Raw genomic sequence first — 15,328 nt, 5'->3', positions numbered from 1 at the left:
TTTTTCCATCCAGTATCATGTACTTCATATACATTAACGTATCTTGTTTCTTTTTCATTATCAGATGGTAGCACTTAGAACTAAGTTCAGTCTGTTTTAGTTCCCCCATGCTCTAATACTAGAAGTCATCTCCTTTACCACTACTAGAGTAGTTTTGAATTCTCAACTTGCCTTTGTCTTTATCTTCCATTTTATTGTGGAGACATGGAGTCCCATGCTTCAGCTGTGACCCTGTAGCTCCATAATCCTGCCTGTTAATTAATAGTTGTATTATTCTGGTTAATATATATATGAAGGCTTTAAACTATACTTTATATAGGTTTATCAATTCAACATGTATTATTTATAATTAATTAAATACTTGATTAAATATGACTGATGCAGAGATTGAAAACTGATCTGTTTACCATGAACACCATGTTGAAATACTTGCAGTAATGTAATAAAACACTTGCGTGCCCATGAATCTGAGTGATAATATTTTACCATATATACTTCATATTTTATTTTTATTCTCCCCTTTGTATTCTTCCCAGACTTTTTTTTTAAGATTTTATTTTTTTAAGTAATCTGTATACCCAACGTGGGGTTTGGACCCACAACCCTGAGATCAAGAGTTGAATGCTCTACCGACTGAGTCAGCCAGGCACCCCTATTCTTCCCAATCGTTTTCTCTTTCTTCCTTCTCTTTCTAGTGGAAATCAACATCTTTCAGGTTGGTTCCTAACTAGTTTTTAAAAATAAGTACTTTACTATATGTATTTTCATCAATAATCAGTCTGTAGTATTTCTTTTGTGCATTTAAAAAAATGAATGTACATGATTTCACACTATACTTTTCAACCAAGCCATTTGTTTTCACCCAGTACAGTTTTCAAGATACACTTATGTTGATGGTCTGATTTTTTTTCTTGTAACTGCTGTACAGTATTCAAGTGTCATGTCATAATGTATCCATTTCTCTACTCACAGGCATGTAGTTATAATGTCACAATATCAACATATCAACATGTGTACTCTCACTGCTATCTTCTTTCCTGGCTTTTTATACTGAAAAATTAAGAACCCATAGAGGAGTTGAAGTAATTGTATAATAAAAATTCATATATCTTTTACCTAGATTGATCAGTTGTTAACATTTGGCCATATTGCCTAATGTCTTTAAAATTGCTTTTTGCTGAACCATTTGAAAAAAATTTTTTTAATGTTTTTATTTATTTTTGAGACAGAGAGAGACAGAGCATGAACAGGGGAGGGCAGAGAGAGAGGGAGACACAGAATCTGAAGCAGGCTCCAGGCTCTGAGCTGTCAGCACAGAGCCTGACGCGGGGCTCGAACTCACGGACTGTGAGATCATGACCTGAGCTGAAGTCGGATGCTTAACCAACTGAGCCACCCAGGAGCCCCTTGCTGAACCATTTGGAAATAAAATGTTAAACATTGTGGTACCTTACCTCTATATACCTCAGCATGTTTATCTCTCAGAAACAAATCCATTCTACATAATTGCAGTACCATTGTCACTTTTAAGATATTTAACATTGTTATAATATTGTCTGGTATACAGGCCACATTCACACTTCTCCAGTGTATGGAAATGTCTTGTTTAGCTGTGCCATTTTTTCCCTCTCAACTCAGGATCCAGTCAGACATCACATTCTCCAGTTGACAGTCCCATGGCTGTAGCCTTCAGAATGTAGAAATAGTTCCGGGATGCCTGGCTGGCTCAGTTGTAGAGTGTGACCCTTGATCTCAGGGTTGTGAATTCGAGCCCCACATTGGATGTAGAGACTACTTAATATATATATATATAAATAGTTCCTCAGCCTATTTTTTTCTTCTGTGTTATTGACATTTTTGAAGACTCCAAGCCTTTGGTAGATTGACCTACAATTTTAATTTCTCTGATTGTTTCCTCGTGATTAGATTTAGTTAAAGATTTTTTTTTTGGTAAAAAATGCTGCATAGGTGATGTTAGGTCATCCTTGGTGAACATATCAGGAGACATAATATGGTCAGATTGCCCCATTATTGATGATGTTAAGTTTGATTTCTTAGCTGAGGTGGGACTCTGTTAGGTTTCCCTATGTAAATGTATCTTTTCTTTCTTTATAATTAACTAGTAATTTTTTGGCAATTGATACTTTGCAACTATGTGAATAACTATTCTCTTGCAATATTTCACCTAGTAATTTTAGCCTCCATTGATGATGCTTGACTGAATCAATTATTATATTGGTGGTTGGATAATGGTGTTTTAGAATTTGTGTTTGTACTATGTCTATTAGACATTCTTTGGTAAAGTAAAGAATTCTCCTCCTCTAGTTGTTTTTTAAATAGAATTTTGGAAATCTTTGAGAAAATCTAGAAAACAATAATAAAGATTTGAAAAGAGAAAATTTAAGAGCATTTTAAATATATTATTTAGTCTGGAGGAAAAAACTTACATAGAAGTATTATAAGAGAATATTCTGTCTATAGAGGGTGAATACATCATTTACTCAATAAAAATTCGGTTATTGTATATTCTAGGCATCAAGAATAAAGCAGTGAAAAAGATACACAGTCCCTATTTTTATGGGGTTTGGTGTCTAGTAGGGTAGATGACAGTGAGCAAATAGTTACATAATAATAAGCACCGTGATAAGAGAGTATAGGTTGCCATGTTTCATTTAGCATAAACTCCTAAATCCCTATGTAATCTGTTCCTTGCCTGCCTCCCTATTCTCATCTTATGTTTTGCTCCTCTTTCTGTTTTATCTACACTGTCATTTCTTGCCATCTAGGCTTCCCACTAATAGCCTCTTGCAGTACTCCTGTGTATCACAGTATTTATAAAAAGCTTATTACATAGTTGAATATTAAAATCTGTCTTTATGGCCAGGAATTGAGTCAGCAATGATTATTGAATCATCATTGTTTATAGAACCTTTCATTCAACACCCAACAGCAACTTTTAAATAAATGATTGAATAAAGGGTAAGCATTCCTTTCATTTCATATATGAGGAAATTAATAATTTGAAAAGTTTAGTAAAATGGAAAATAATAAGTGTTGGTAAGGATGTGGAGAATTGGAACCCTTTATATTGCTAGTGGGAGTATTAAATGGTACAGCCACAGTGGAAAAGGTTGGCATTCCTCAAAAGATTAAACACAGAGTTACCATATGACCTAGCAGTTCTAGTTATGTATATAAGAAAATTGAAAACACAATTCATCCACACACAGACTTGTACATGAATGTTCATAATAGCCGAAAAATGGAAACAACCAGATGTCCATCAACTGATGAAAGGACAAACAAAATTTGGTATATCCATACAATGGAATATTATTCAGCCACAAAAAGGAGTCAGGTAGTGATACATGCTACAACATGGATGAACCTTGTAAACATGCTTTGTGAAAGAAGCCAGGTACAAAAGGGCCACTTTATTATATGGTTCCCATTTATATGAAATGTTCACAATAGACAAACCAATAGAGACAAAGTATATTAGTGGTTACTGTGGCTAGAAAGTAGGGACTGGGGAGTAACTGCTAACAAGTACAGAATTTCTTCCTGAGACAATGGAGTGTTCTGGAATTAGTATTGATAGTTGAACAGTGTTTTGATATACTAAAATCCACTGAATTATACATTTTAAAATCATGAATTTTATGTTTTATGAATTATATCTCAATTAAAAAAATTACAAGAAAAAAAAGAGCTAAATAACTTGTATAAGGTGATGCTTGGTCAGACCCAATATACAAATCCTTTCTGAAGCCAGGCCCACTGTTGTGCATGTTGACACCTGTGGTAGTCTGTAGGTACTGTTAGTCACCACTAGATGGTAGTATTGTTGAACAGAAATGTATCCAGGGGAAAATCTGTGATTCTGCCCTCCACTGCTTTTAGTTATAAAAGATGATTGTCAAACTTGGGGATGAACAACAACAAAAAAGATATCTGACCCTTAAGTGCCTTCTGATTAGAATATACATCACTACCACCAATGATGTTTTTACTACTTTATAGGGATTTACAGGGAACAGAGGAACAGGTTAAATGGCACCATGGGGATACAATCAACAATATTTAGACTGTAAAAATCTAGGATAAATGATCCAAGTTTTTCAACCAGTTGTAGAGAAAAGCCCAGGGGGAGGGGGAACATTTAGATTAAAAGTTACTTCAGAGATATATCAACCAAATGCAATGTGTGGTCTTGTTTCAACCCTGATTTAAGTAAGTCACTGTAAAACCATTTTTTTGAGGGAGACTTTCAGCCATTTTTAGAAACATGATATTAAGGAACTGTTTTTAAGATGTGATGGTAGTATCGTGGTTCTTTTTATTTTGTAAGAGTCCTTTTTGAAATATATAATGAAATATTTACAGTAGAAATGGTAAGAAATTTGAGATAGGCTTAAAAATGAGTTAAGTAGTTTTTTTTAAAGGTGATAAGTGACAGGAATAGCCTGAAATTTGGGGACCTAAACATATACCTGAATTCATGCAACAAACATCCTTTGAACACCTACTTTATTTGAAGCATGTGATTCAACTGTTGAACATTTTCAGAGCAGAGAATTTAAAAATGAAGTGTTATGGGGTGCTTGGGTGGCTCAGTTGGTTGAGCGTCTGACTCTTGATTTTGGCTCAGGTAAATGATCTCATGGTTCAAGGGAGTGAGCCCTGCATCTGGCTCTGTGTTGACTGTATGGGCCTGCTTGGGATTCTCTCTCTCCCTGTCTCTCTGCCCCTCTCTCACTCACACTTACTCTCAAAATAAATAAACATTAAAAATATATAAATAAAAATGAGGTGTTATACATGACTGCCCTGATAAGGGGAGCAGCGGTGAAGGAATGATGAGAGTGACTTATGGATAGTTAAGATATCTAAGGTTTCTTTTAAGTAAACTTTGTAATGTCACATCTATAAAGAACAATGTACAGGTAATAATTATATAGCATAAAAACTTTTTTACAAAGTGAATACCCTGTGTAGCCAGCACCCAGGAAGAGTTGAATTTTGAACAAAATATTGCTTGAAATAATGGGTAATGGACTAGTGTAGAAATGGAGATCTTAAGCAAAGAAGGAATTAGAAATATAAGCAACATACCCTCTTAAAATTCCAGGCTAAATATTGCCTTGGAGATGTGAGACTTGAAAAACTGTTTGTGGATCTGCTGGAGTCTTAGGGCAACTTAGTGAGCAGAATATAGAATATTTATATTATATATATATATATATGTATCTATTTTATGCTAATGATCAAAACTTGTGCTATTTATCACAAAGGAAGAAGATATTTAGTTCATTAAATCAACTCTTATTATTAACAGAGTTTTTGTTACTTTATTGCAGCAGTTATTGACTTTCAGGGTTTATGTACTTAATTTTCACAAGATCATATCCAAAGCAAGAGCTACATTCTTGTAAGAGGCCTAGATTCATTTGATATTTAAAAATCATCTCTTTGGAAGAGTTTCTTCTTTTCTTCTTCTTTTTTTTTTTTTTAAAGTTTTATTTATTTATTTTTTAGTAATCTCTACACCCAATGTGGGGCTCAAACTCATGACCCTGAGATTGAGAGTTGCATGCTCTTCCGACTGAGCCAGGCAGGTGCCTTTGGAAGAGTTTCTTAACAATTGTCTATCTTTAACAATAAGATAGTCCATGCTGTAATTAGTGGATTTGCTAATAGCGATTCCTGAAGGGTGATATCCTATAAAGTAGTTGCTTTAGATCCCATTTTACTGATAAGGAAACAGACACAGATAGGCAAGTAACGTGTCCATTGTCATACTGCCCAGTCATTTGGTGGCAGAGCTCCTAATCAGACCAAAGCTGGCTGGCTGGCTTCAGAGTATTTAATTAAAAGGGTCATTGTGAAGATTCTTAGTTAATAAATATAAGTAGCTTAAAGCAATTCCTGACTCCAACTATGTAATAATTGTTAGATGTCATTAATATTACTATTGTCATTATCATTATTTTAGAGAGAAATTCTGGTAGCACATAGAAATCTCCCTCCCCACAGGGGAAGAAATTTCACTTATGTTTAGGCACTTGAATTGCTTTGAGACTTCCATACTTAAACAATGTAGATGAAATATCCATTTAAAAACATCAATTTTGGTGCTTTTTGAAGTTATAAATCTGTAAATCCCCATGAAAGTAATTTTATATGTATTTGAGTAGTTAAAGCTTGTTTTCTATTGAGAATGTAAGACAAATGAATTTTAACTGGTCCAATTCCTGTTGTAACAGAATTTAAGCAGAATGGTGGTAAGTCCTATCTCTCTGTGATTACGGGGAGAGGAAACCACAGCCAAGGAGGAGTTGCTCGCATCAAACCAGCCGTCATTAAATACCTCACAAGCCATAGCTTCAGGTGAGTAGAGATTTCTGTTATTGATAATGGCAATGTCCATATACAGATAATAAACACTAATAGTATGCTCAAATGAGTTATTAGAATAGTTAACTAAATTTAAACATCTGATATTAGCCACAAATTCATGCTTAAATTATAACTTTTCCTGCTGGTCTTAATGATATTCAGAAAACCAGAAATGAAGGAAAAATACATTTTGTTTTTGAAGTAATCATCTGACAAAACTGTTTCATAAATTTAAAATCTAACAGAAAGTAATATGATTGTGTTTCTTTGATAATGTATTATTCAAGATAATTAGATTATGTGTATCATCGTCTAAGGTTGCTAATTATTTATTTGAAAGGATATACATATTTGTGGATTTTGGAAGGAATTTCTGCTGAAATGTGGTTATAATGGATTTGTTTAAACTTTAGCAGAAATACTCCAGTCAGTATGAATTTATACATCTTCATAAATTAAATGCCATTAATAATCTTAGCTGTGACAAACGTGAAATGAACTTTTTATTAAGTGATTATTATTCAGTAACAGAAAATGACAAGAGAAGTCTAAGAAGAAAGATCTGTTGATGGATAGATTCACTGAGGATGTATACCATTAGGTACCTACCTCCCCCTAGTTCTAGTTTTAGTTAGTGTGGCATATTTTGTTTATGCCATGTAATAAAATGTTGTTTGGCTACATTATAGAAAATAGTAGCATTAATTCTGATCACAAAAACAGACGACGTTTTAGAGTTACTGTTACAAAAGGAGTAGTTGGACTGGAGCATTATCATGTTGGGATTAATGATCTATTGTAGAGACTAGTGTTTTTTAAATTTCACACTGAGGGACTTGGAAGCATTTCATGGCCTGATGAATCAGACTTATGTTAGAGATTTCTTTTTAGTACTGACTTAATGCATAGAAATAATGTAACACAGACATCATCTTATCCTTCACATACCATGCTGTTCTTCATGAAAGTTGAGTTCAGGCTTGAGATTTTTGAAAAATCTTAAATAACTACTAAGTTAGGAGTTATCCCTCTAGCTTTAGGATTGTTTATTTTTACAATGGATTAAAAGTACACAAGCATAGATATCAGTCCTGGATACTGACTTAATAATAAAGGAGAGTACTTTGATAGTAACTATTTCATTTAGCGTAGATATTTGGAATTGATTACATGATATATTCCTTAACCAGTTTGAAATTTTTACCTAAAATAACTGTTTTCTCATTTCTATAGGTTCTCTGAAATTAAACCAGGGTGCTTGAAAGTCATGCTAAAGTAAAATAAACGTCCTTGACTTAGAAGTGTGAAGGTTTGTAGGTTAGTTTTATTTACAGTAATTTAGTCAATTTTACTGTACACATGTATTTTATTAGAAATGTCCAATTATAACAAAAACATTATAATGATGTTTTTCAGAATTCAAGAGAAGTTTAATTTTTTACTGAATCAAATGCCAAATACGTTGTCTGTTAAAAATACTGAAGAGAATTTTTATTGATTATAAAGTGTCCAAGAAAATTATCAGCTGTGGTTTTAAAGTTTGAAGTGCTCTGATTCTTTTTCAGAGAGAAAATGTTACCTTTGTGTTAATTGTTGTTAACATTTAGTAAAATCCAAAAGGCATCTTTGAGAGGCATTTAAAGTGCTTTGAGACCTGGTACATGCCCATCAAAGGCTTGTATTAAAAGAAGGAGAAGTAGTGGTAGTAGTAATGAAAGAAAGGAAATGTAACAAAAGCACTTGAATGCTTTTTGATATCAAAGCTAAATACAAAAAATCATTTCATTTTGCCATATCCTGCAGGAAGAAAGACATGCTGTTTGTACTTTCTTCTGTTTTGTATATGATCTTGATCTCTTACCTTTTGTTCGTTTGTTCTGTATGTGTGCATTTTCTAGGAGGAAAGTTGGAGCCTGAGATTATATTGCAGTTTTATACCTTCTGTAGGCAGTAAAGTTTTTAGAGAAGATGAAATGGTTAGATATCTACAAGTATCAGTGTCTTAATAGAACTGCTTCTAGACCTGTCTGTGTAAGTGGTATTTAAGACAGTACTAAAGAGCTATATTTTATATTTGAGTCATATAATTTCTAAACAGTAGTGGGTCAAGAGCCTATTAACTTAAATGTAGAAGACATTTTTGATATAATCTTTAAAGGAATCCTTACAATTTAAAAGTTTTTTACCTTTGTTTTTTAAAAAAGAGTCAACTTTCTGAAAGGAAACTTTCATTGACTTTGTTTTGTGTGAGCTAAAAAGTCCTGTTAGTATGTCAACTATAAAATGTAAATTTCATTTATACACGTTTAATGTGGTAAAGTGTAGTTTTTCAGTATAAAACAATGGCTTAAATAAATTTGTCTTTGGATATGGAGAATATTTCCAACATATGTAATTTAACAAACAGTTGTGTTGGATTTTGATAAGCTTAAACATCATTTGGATCAGGAATTATAGGGTTGAGCTATTACTGAAAGAATCCTGAACTACAGAATGGTTTCTCAAAAGAACAGACATTTTAATGAAAATAAAACTCAAAAACACATTTTTGCATATCATGAAAGCATGCTTTTAAAAGAAGACCTGTATCATTACATTTATTTCCACGAAAATAAAATGTTTATTATTTAGAAATGATTAGTGAGTGGTATTGAAATGTTTTCTCATGGTTGTAATAATTTGTTTAAAAAAGAAAAAATGCCACCAGTTTAGCATATGTTTTTTGTAATGTCTAGAGGAGTTGTATACATTAAAAATAAAGCAATTCGTTTCAAGAACTTACTATAAAACTACAACTGTTAATGAAGTAAAATGTTTTTATGTATAAATTAATATGATTTAAGAAATGTGAATAATAGTACTAAAACCTGGGGTTACTTGAGGGTGTGCAGCTGCATACTCATTTTCCATGATTTTATATTTCCTCACCCAGTTTAAAAAAGCATTACTTTTGAGCACTTCGGCTAGATTTATTTCAGTATTATTGTAATTATGATTAGTGTGGGAGCAGTCAAAAAGAACAAGGGATGAAGTGTTTTGTGGGCAGAAACCAAATGAAAGAAGCTATGTTTTCTGCTGTATCAACCTTAATGTTAGGCTTTATTTTGGTAAATCTAAGGTATTTTTTCTTCGTCATATCATTCATAAGTATATAGGCAAATTTTGAGCATGATATGTGCTTTTATGAAGTTGTTTTAATCCTAAACTGCCTCCCACCTCACTGTCTAGCATAGTTTAAACAACACATAATTATGAAAGAAAAATTTTATAGTTTCTCCTTTCTTGTTTTGCCCATTTCTAAATCCTATATGCCAAAGGTAAACATAGTTTGGGGATTATCAAATTTTTCTCTTGCTCTTTTCCAAGCCCTATGTGTCAAAAGTAAGGAAGAGTGTGTGGATTATCAACATCTTCAGGTATTGGTATATTAGTGCTAATACAGGTCTAATTAGAATGGCTCTTTGCAAATGTATTAATATTTTAAAAGTACAACACTTCTGTAGTTTGGAAGGTTTTAGTAACTGTTCTGTCTTTTCACTAGTCTCTCATCTGTGTCTACCAGGAGAAAAAAGAGAACTAATGTGGAAACTACAGGGAACGAGGGGTTAGACTTAGGAAACTCTTCAACAGTATTTTCAATTCATCCACTTCCTTACTTCAACATGAGTTATGGAAGCATGTTGTCTTAGGTTTATTGGCTGTTCATATAACTCATATTATTTTCAAGTTGAGGTTTTTTTCAATTTATTAGTGTTTCCATACTATTTGCAATTCTATGGCCTTTATGCGGCATATTATGTAGTAGAAATTCTGACTTATACTTTAAAGTGTTTTGTTTATTCAATACATTTTGAGAAGAAAGTTTAAATAATTCTGTTGGGTTGTTTCCAGTCCTTATTTCAGTCTTTTTCTTTTTAAATTCAAGTGTTTTGTGTGCTTAGAAAGCGGACATATGTAATAGCGAGATTGGTTATTTCTGAGCTGGAAATCGGAAACTTTGAGACTCAGGAAATTGCTCTGACAATGTTTTAACTGCTCTCAATTTAAGAAAATGACAAAATGTATAAAAAAGACACAAAAATAATGTGTGCTGTTTTTTCCAAGTGCTTTCCTAAGTGCTTTCCCATTGTGCAATGAGGTGAAGTTTGATAATTTTCTGTGTAGTGGTTAAATATTGCTTATTTTTATTTACATGGTAAAGAAAACAAATTTAAATGTTTGTGTGGCCAAAAAGAAGTGTCATTTAAAAGGTTAAGTGAATTTATGTAGAATGTATGTTAATGGTGCTTATTTTTAAAATGTAATTCAAGTTTACAGTATTATTAAAGCCTCTTTATAGAATTTAGTAGAGAAACAAGGCCGGAAGACATGTACATCCTGAAGAGCCTTTTATAACTTAACATTATAGAATGACAAATTTTATTATTTTCCTTAAAGTTGAGCAGTTGATTTTTATGGTCCAAATGGTGAACCTGTTATTAACAAATGATTGATTTAACCATGAAACTTCTCATTAAAATATAATATTGCAGCTATCAGTTGGAGAATATATTATAAAATTTTCAGACAGTATATCAGAAATGAGATGTTTTTATTTGTACTATAAAGAAAATGTAATTTTGCTGTTAACTCTGTACTTTTTTATTGAAAATGTTTTATAACTTTGCTTTTAAAATTTCTTATGAAACCATTTGCAGATTACATACTTAATTTAATAAAATACTTTAGCCACAGTCCACTGTGAGGAAATCCTTCATTTGATGTGGTAGGGTTAGTGGTTTAAATATTAAAATATATCTTTATGTGTAACTTTGTAATTTCAAGGGAAAGAAAAGGGTCATAAAATTTTTATTTCTGTACCACAGCTTTTATTCTTTGCTATAGCAAATAGGGGTCCACTTTTGAACCAGATAAATTATCTTTTTGATGGTAAAATTAAGAATAGTGGCTCTAAAGAACTCAAGTAATACTTTAATTAGTATTAAAGACCTTTGAACTTTATTCAGCCCACAGCAGAATAATTCACTCAGTTAGCATCGACTTAAAATTTTTTATTTAACAAATATTAGTTAGGCACTTGTCACTGGGGATACAATCTGAGACAGAGCTTCTCTCTACAGGTGTCTTATAATTCTCATCAACTCTCTGTGCATAGTTATTTATGCTATGAAGCACTTCCATGTATGTTATATTTTAAGACTCAAGAGGATCTTACTACATAGTTGTCTTACAGAGGCTTAGAGAAGCCAACTCATTTGCTAGTTAGTGGCAGAGGTAAGACTGCAACCTAGGTTCTCTAACTCCTACTATAGAACAACTACTTTTTTCATACAAGTAAGAATTATTACTTAAAAATAATATTCCATTACCGCCAAGTAAGAGAGAGATATGTGGCTCTACTGTATAAGTCTATGAAAAACTGCCACTTACAAATCTGCCTTCCTCCTATATCTAAAGGAAGCTGGTATCATGGGTTTTCCAGTGACAAAAATAAAAGTTTATTTCTCTCTTAATGTAATACAGACTCAAGGTCTGATGGGTGTGCTCATTTCCATGAATTTTTTGGAGATCTAGGATCCTTTAATTTTTAGCTTACCACCCTTATCATACCCAAGCTGTGGCCTTCATTTCCTAAACCAGGGTGGGTAGCTAGAGCTCTAATAATCAAACCTGCATTCTGTTGGGAGGCAGGACAAAGAAGAAAGGAGCAATGGGCAAGTGCCAGCAATTTTTTTTTTTTTTATAATAGATATTTGGAAGTTGCCATTCAACACTTCCACTTATATCTTATTGGCTGGAACTTAGTCATGTGGTCACATCTAGCTGCAAGAGATGCTGGAAAATTATCTTTATTTCAGTGTGTACTATATGTTCAACTACAACATGGACATTCTCTTGGAGGAAAGAGCATGGATATTAGGGGAATTAATAGCAGTTTCTGCCACATTTTTCATCACTGAATGTAAATAATGTGAAAATTAGTTCTTGATGCATTCTGTCAACATATCTTTGTTGATGATTACTCTGTGCTAGGAATAATAAAAAGGAAATCACAGTTGTATGCATTTTAACTTAAGTATTCAAATGATACCACTAACCAACATGGCTGATCAAGGTGGTGGTTGCTGAAGGTTGGGGTGGTTGTAGCAAAATTTAAAATGAGACAAAAACAAAGTTTGCTACATCGATTGACTCTTATTTTGTGATGATTTCTTTGTAGCATGTGATCCTGTTGGATAGCATTTTACCCACAGCTGATTTTTCAGAATTGGAGTCCATCCTCTCAAACTCTGCCACTGCTTTATCAATGAATTTTTTTTTTTTTTGATAGTGTAAATCGTTTGTTGTCATTTCAACAGTCTTCACAGCTTCTTCACCAGGAGTAGTTTCCATCTAAAGAAACCACTTTCTGTGCTTGTCTGTAAGAAGCAATTTCTCATCTGTGGAAGTTTTGTGAGATTGCAGCAATTCAGTCACATCTTCAGGTTCCACTTCTAATTCTAGTTCTCTTGTATTTCATCCATATCTGCGGTTACTTCTTCCACTGAAGTCTTGAGTTCCTCCACATCATTCGTGAGGGTTGGAATTACCTCCCAACTCCTGTTAACATTGATATTTTGACCTCTGCTCATGAATCAGGAATGTTCTTAATGGCATTGAGAATGGTGACTCCTTTCCAGAAGGCTTTCATATCCGTCAGAGCAATTACTATCTATGGCAGCTATAGCCTTATGAAATACATTTTTTAAATAATAAGACTTGAAAGTCAAAATGACTCCTTGATCCATGGGTTGCAGAATGGATGTTGTGTGAGCAGACATGAAAACAACAATAATCTTGTATATCTCCATCAGAACTCTTGGGTGGCAAGGTATTGTTGATGAGTAGTCATATTTTGAAAGGAATCTTTTATTTTCGGAGCAGGTCAGTAAACCATGTTATAAGAGCTGTGCTGTCATTCTGGCTTTGTTCCTTGTATAGAGCATAGGGAGAATAGATTTAGCATAATTGTTAAGGGCTCTAGGGTTTTTGGAATGGTAAATGAGCCTCCTCTTAAAGACACCAGCTACATTAGCAGTTAGAAGGGTGTTTCATCTATATCAAAAATCTGTTTAGTGTAGCCACCTTTGTTATTGATCTCAACTGGATCTTCTGGATAATTTGCTACAACTTCTCCAACATCAGCCCGTGCTGCTTCACCTTGCACTTTGATGTTACGGTTGTGGCTTCTTTCCCTAAACCTCACGAACCAGTCTCTGCCACCTCCATACTTTTATTCTGCAGCTTCCTCACCTCTCTCAGCTTTAACAGTGGTGAAGAGATTTGGGATCTTGTTCTGGATTGGGCTTTGGCTTAAGGGAATTATGTGGTTGGTTTGATCTATCTGGACCACTGAAACTTTCTCTGTGTCAGCAATAAGGCTGTTTCACTATCTTATTCATATGTTCACTGAAGTAGCACTTTTAATTTCCTTCAACAACTTTTCCTGTGCATTCACAATGTGGCTAACTGTCACAAGAGGTCTAGCTTTCGGCCTTTCTTGGCTTTTGACAGGTCTTCCTCACTAAATCTAATCATTTTTAGTTTTTGATTTAAGGTGACATATGTGACTCTTTCTTTCACTTAAACACTTAGAGGCCATTGTAGGGTTATTAATTGGCCTAATTTTGATATTATTATGTCTCAGAATAGAGAGGCCCAAGGAGAGGGAAAGAGAGAGGGGAGCAGCCAGTGGGGACAGTCAGAACGCATATAACATTTACCAAGCACAGTCTGTGCCCCCCCCCCAACCAAACAATTACAATAGTAACATCAAAGATCACTGATCACAGACCACCATAACAAATATAATAATAATAATAATGCAAAAACTTGAAATATTAGAAGAATTGCCAAAATGCGACAGATACAAAATGAACAAATGCTGTTGGAAAAATGGCACCAATAGACTTGCCTGATGCAGAGTTGGCACAAACCTTCATTTTGTAAAAAATACAATCTGTGAAGTGCAATAAAACAAAATGCAATGAAATGAGGTATGCCTTGTAGTTGTCTATCTGCCTGAATGCACAATATAATGCTTTGGGGTTTTTTTTTGGTAGCTTCTATATCCCAGAAAAGGATCTAGTATATAGAATTGGGTACTCAAAAATCAGTGGAATCAAACCAGTTGAACCTACATCTGATCAAGCCTGTAGACCTAACAACCAACTTATATGAATTACAGAGAACAGAGGAATATGCCAACACCATGGGATGTAACCACCAAATACAGACTGTGGGATGCTCTTACAACACAGTTTCTTCAAGTAAATTGCCAAGGAAAACAAAAACACAGATGGAAAGGGAACCTATACTATTAAGACGGAAGAGGCATATCAACCAATTTGTGGACTTTATTTGTTCAGCCAAAAACTAAGTTTTTTTTTATGACAGTAACACGACGATCGGCAATGTGAACACTGGACACTTAATTATATTAAAAGATTTATTTATTTACTTATTTATTGGATGATGATATTGTGGTCATATTAGGAAAACCCAGTTTCTCCCCCTCCTACCTTTTTCTCTCTTGTATAGAGAAAAACCCAATGCTTCCTCCTGTGTGTTTCTTTTCCGTGTCTCTTCATAATTCACACAAAACACCTTTCTGGTCACCAAACATTGGAGTTTTTTCCCCATACCAAGCAATTCTCTGTGACACAAGTTGGGTGTCTACAGTTCAATTAATTCTTACACTATCTACCCAGAGATAACATCAGATTCTACAAATTAAGGGTTCAGTCCCACAAGACTGTCTCCCCCACTTCAGGTGCTAGTCACAGGTAGTAGGTCCCTAGGTTACCCTCAACTTCTGTCCGACTTGGCTATTAATCGGGGGTCCCCATAACCTCCTCACAGTTTTATAAATTTGCTAAAGTGGCTTACA

The 15,328-nt window shown here is 33.8% G+C and overlaps 1 protein-coding gene across 5 annotated transcripts in view; it reads left to right on the top strand.

Annotated features, from left to right (window-relative positions):
- The window catches only part of N4BP2 (NEDD4 binding protein 2), a 74,458-nt gene extending 59,556 nt beyond the window's left edge, over window positions 1–14,902 (top strand). For 2 of the 5 annotated variants that reach the window (XM_043604760.1, XM_043604723.1), the window contains 2 exons: window positions 6,267–6,390; window positions 14,627–14,902. In XM_043604760.1, coding sequence (XP_043460695.1) covers window positions 6,267–6,390; window positions 14,627–14,762 — 260 coding nt within the window. In that variant the 3' untranslated portion in view covers window positions 14,763–14,902. Of the gene's footprint in view, window positions 1–6,266; window positions 6,391–7,632 lie in introns of all 5 variants that reach the window. The other 3 variants (XM_043604751.1, XM_043604742.1, XM_043604732.1) reach the window with 3 other exon arrangements.
- The last annotated feature ends 426 nt before the right edge of the window (window positions 14,903–15,328 follow it).

The sequence above is a fragment of the Prionailurus bengalensis genome, chromosome B1, assembly GCF_016509475.1.
Source record: "Prionailurus bengalensis isolate Pbe53 chromosome B1, Fcat_Pben_1.1_paternal_pri, whole genome shotgun sequence".
NCBI classification, from domain to species: Eukaryota; Metazoa; Chordata; class Mammalia; order Carnivora; family Felidae; genus Prionailurus; species Prionailurus bengalensis.
Note: the sequence above shows the minus strand (reverse complement) of the source record. Positions and strands in the feature narration are given on the sequence as shown.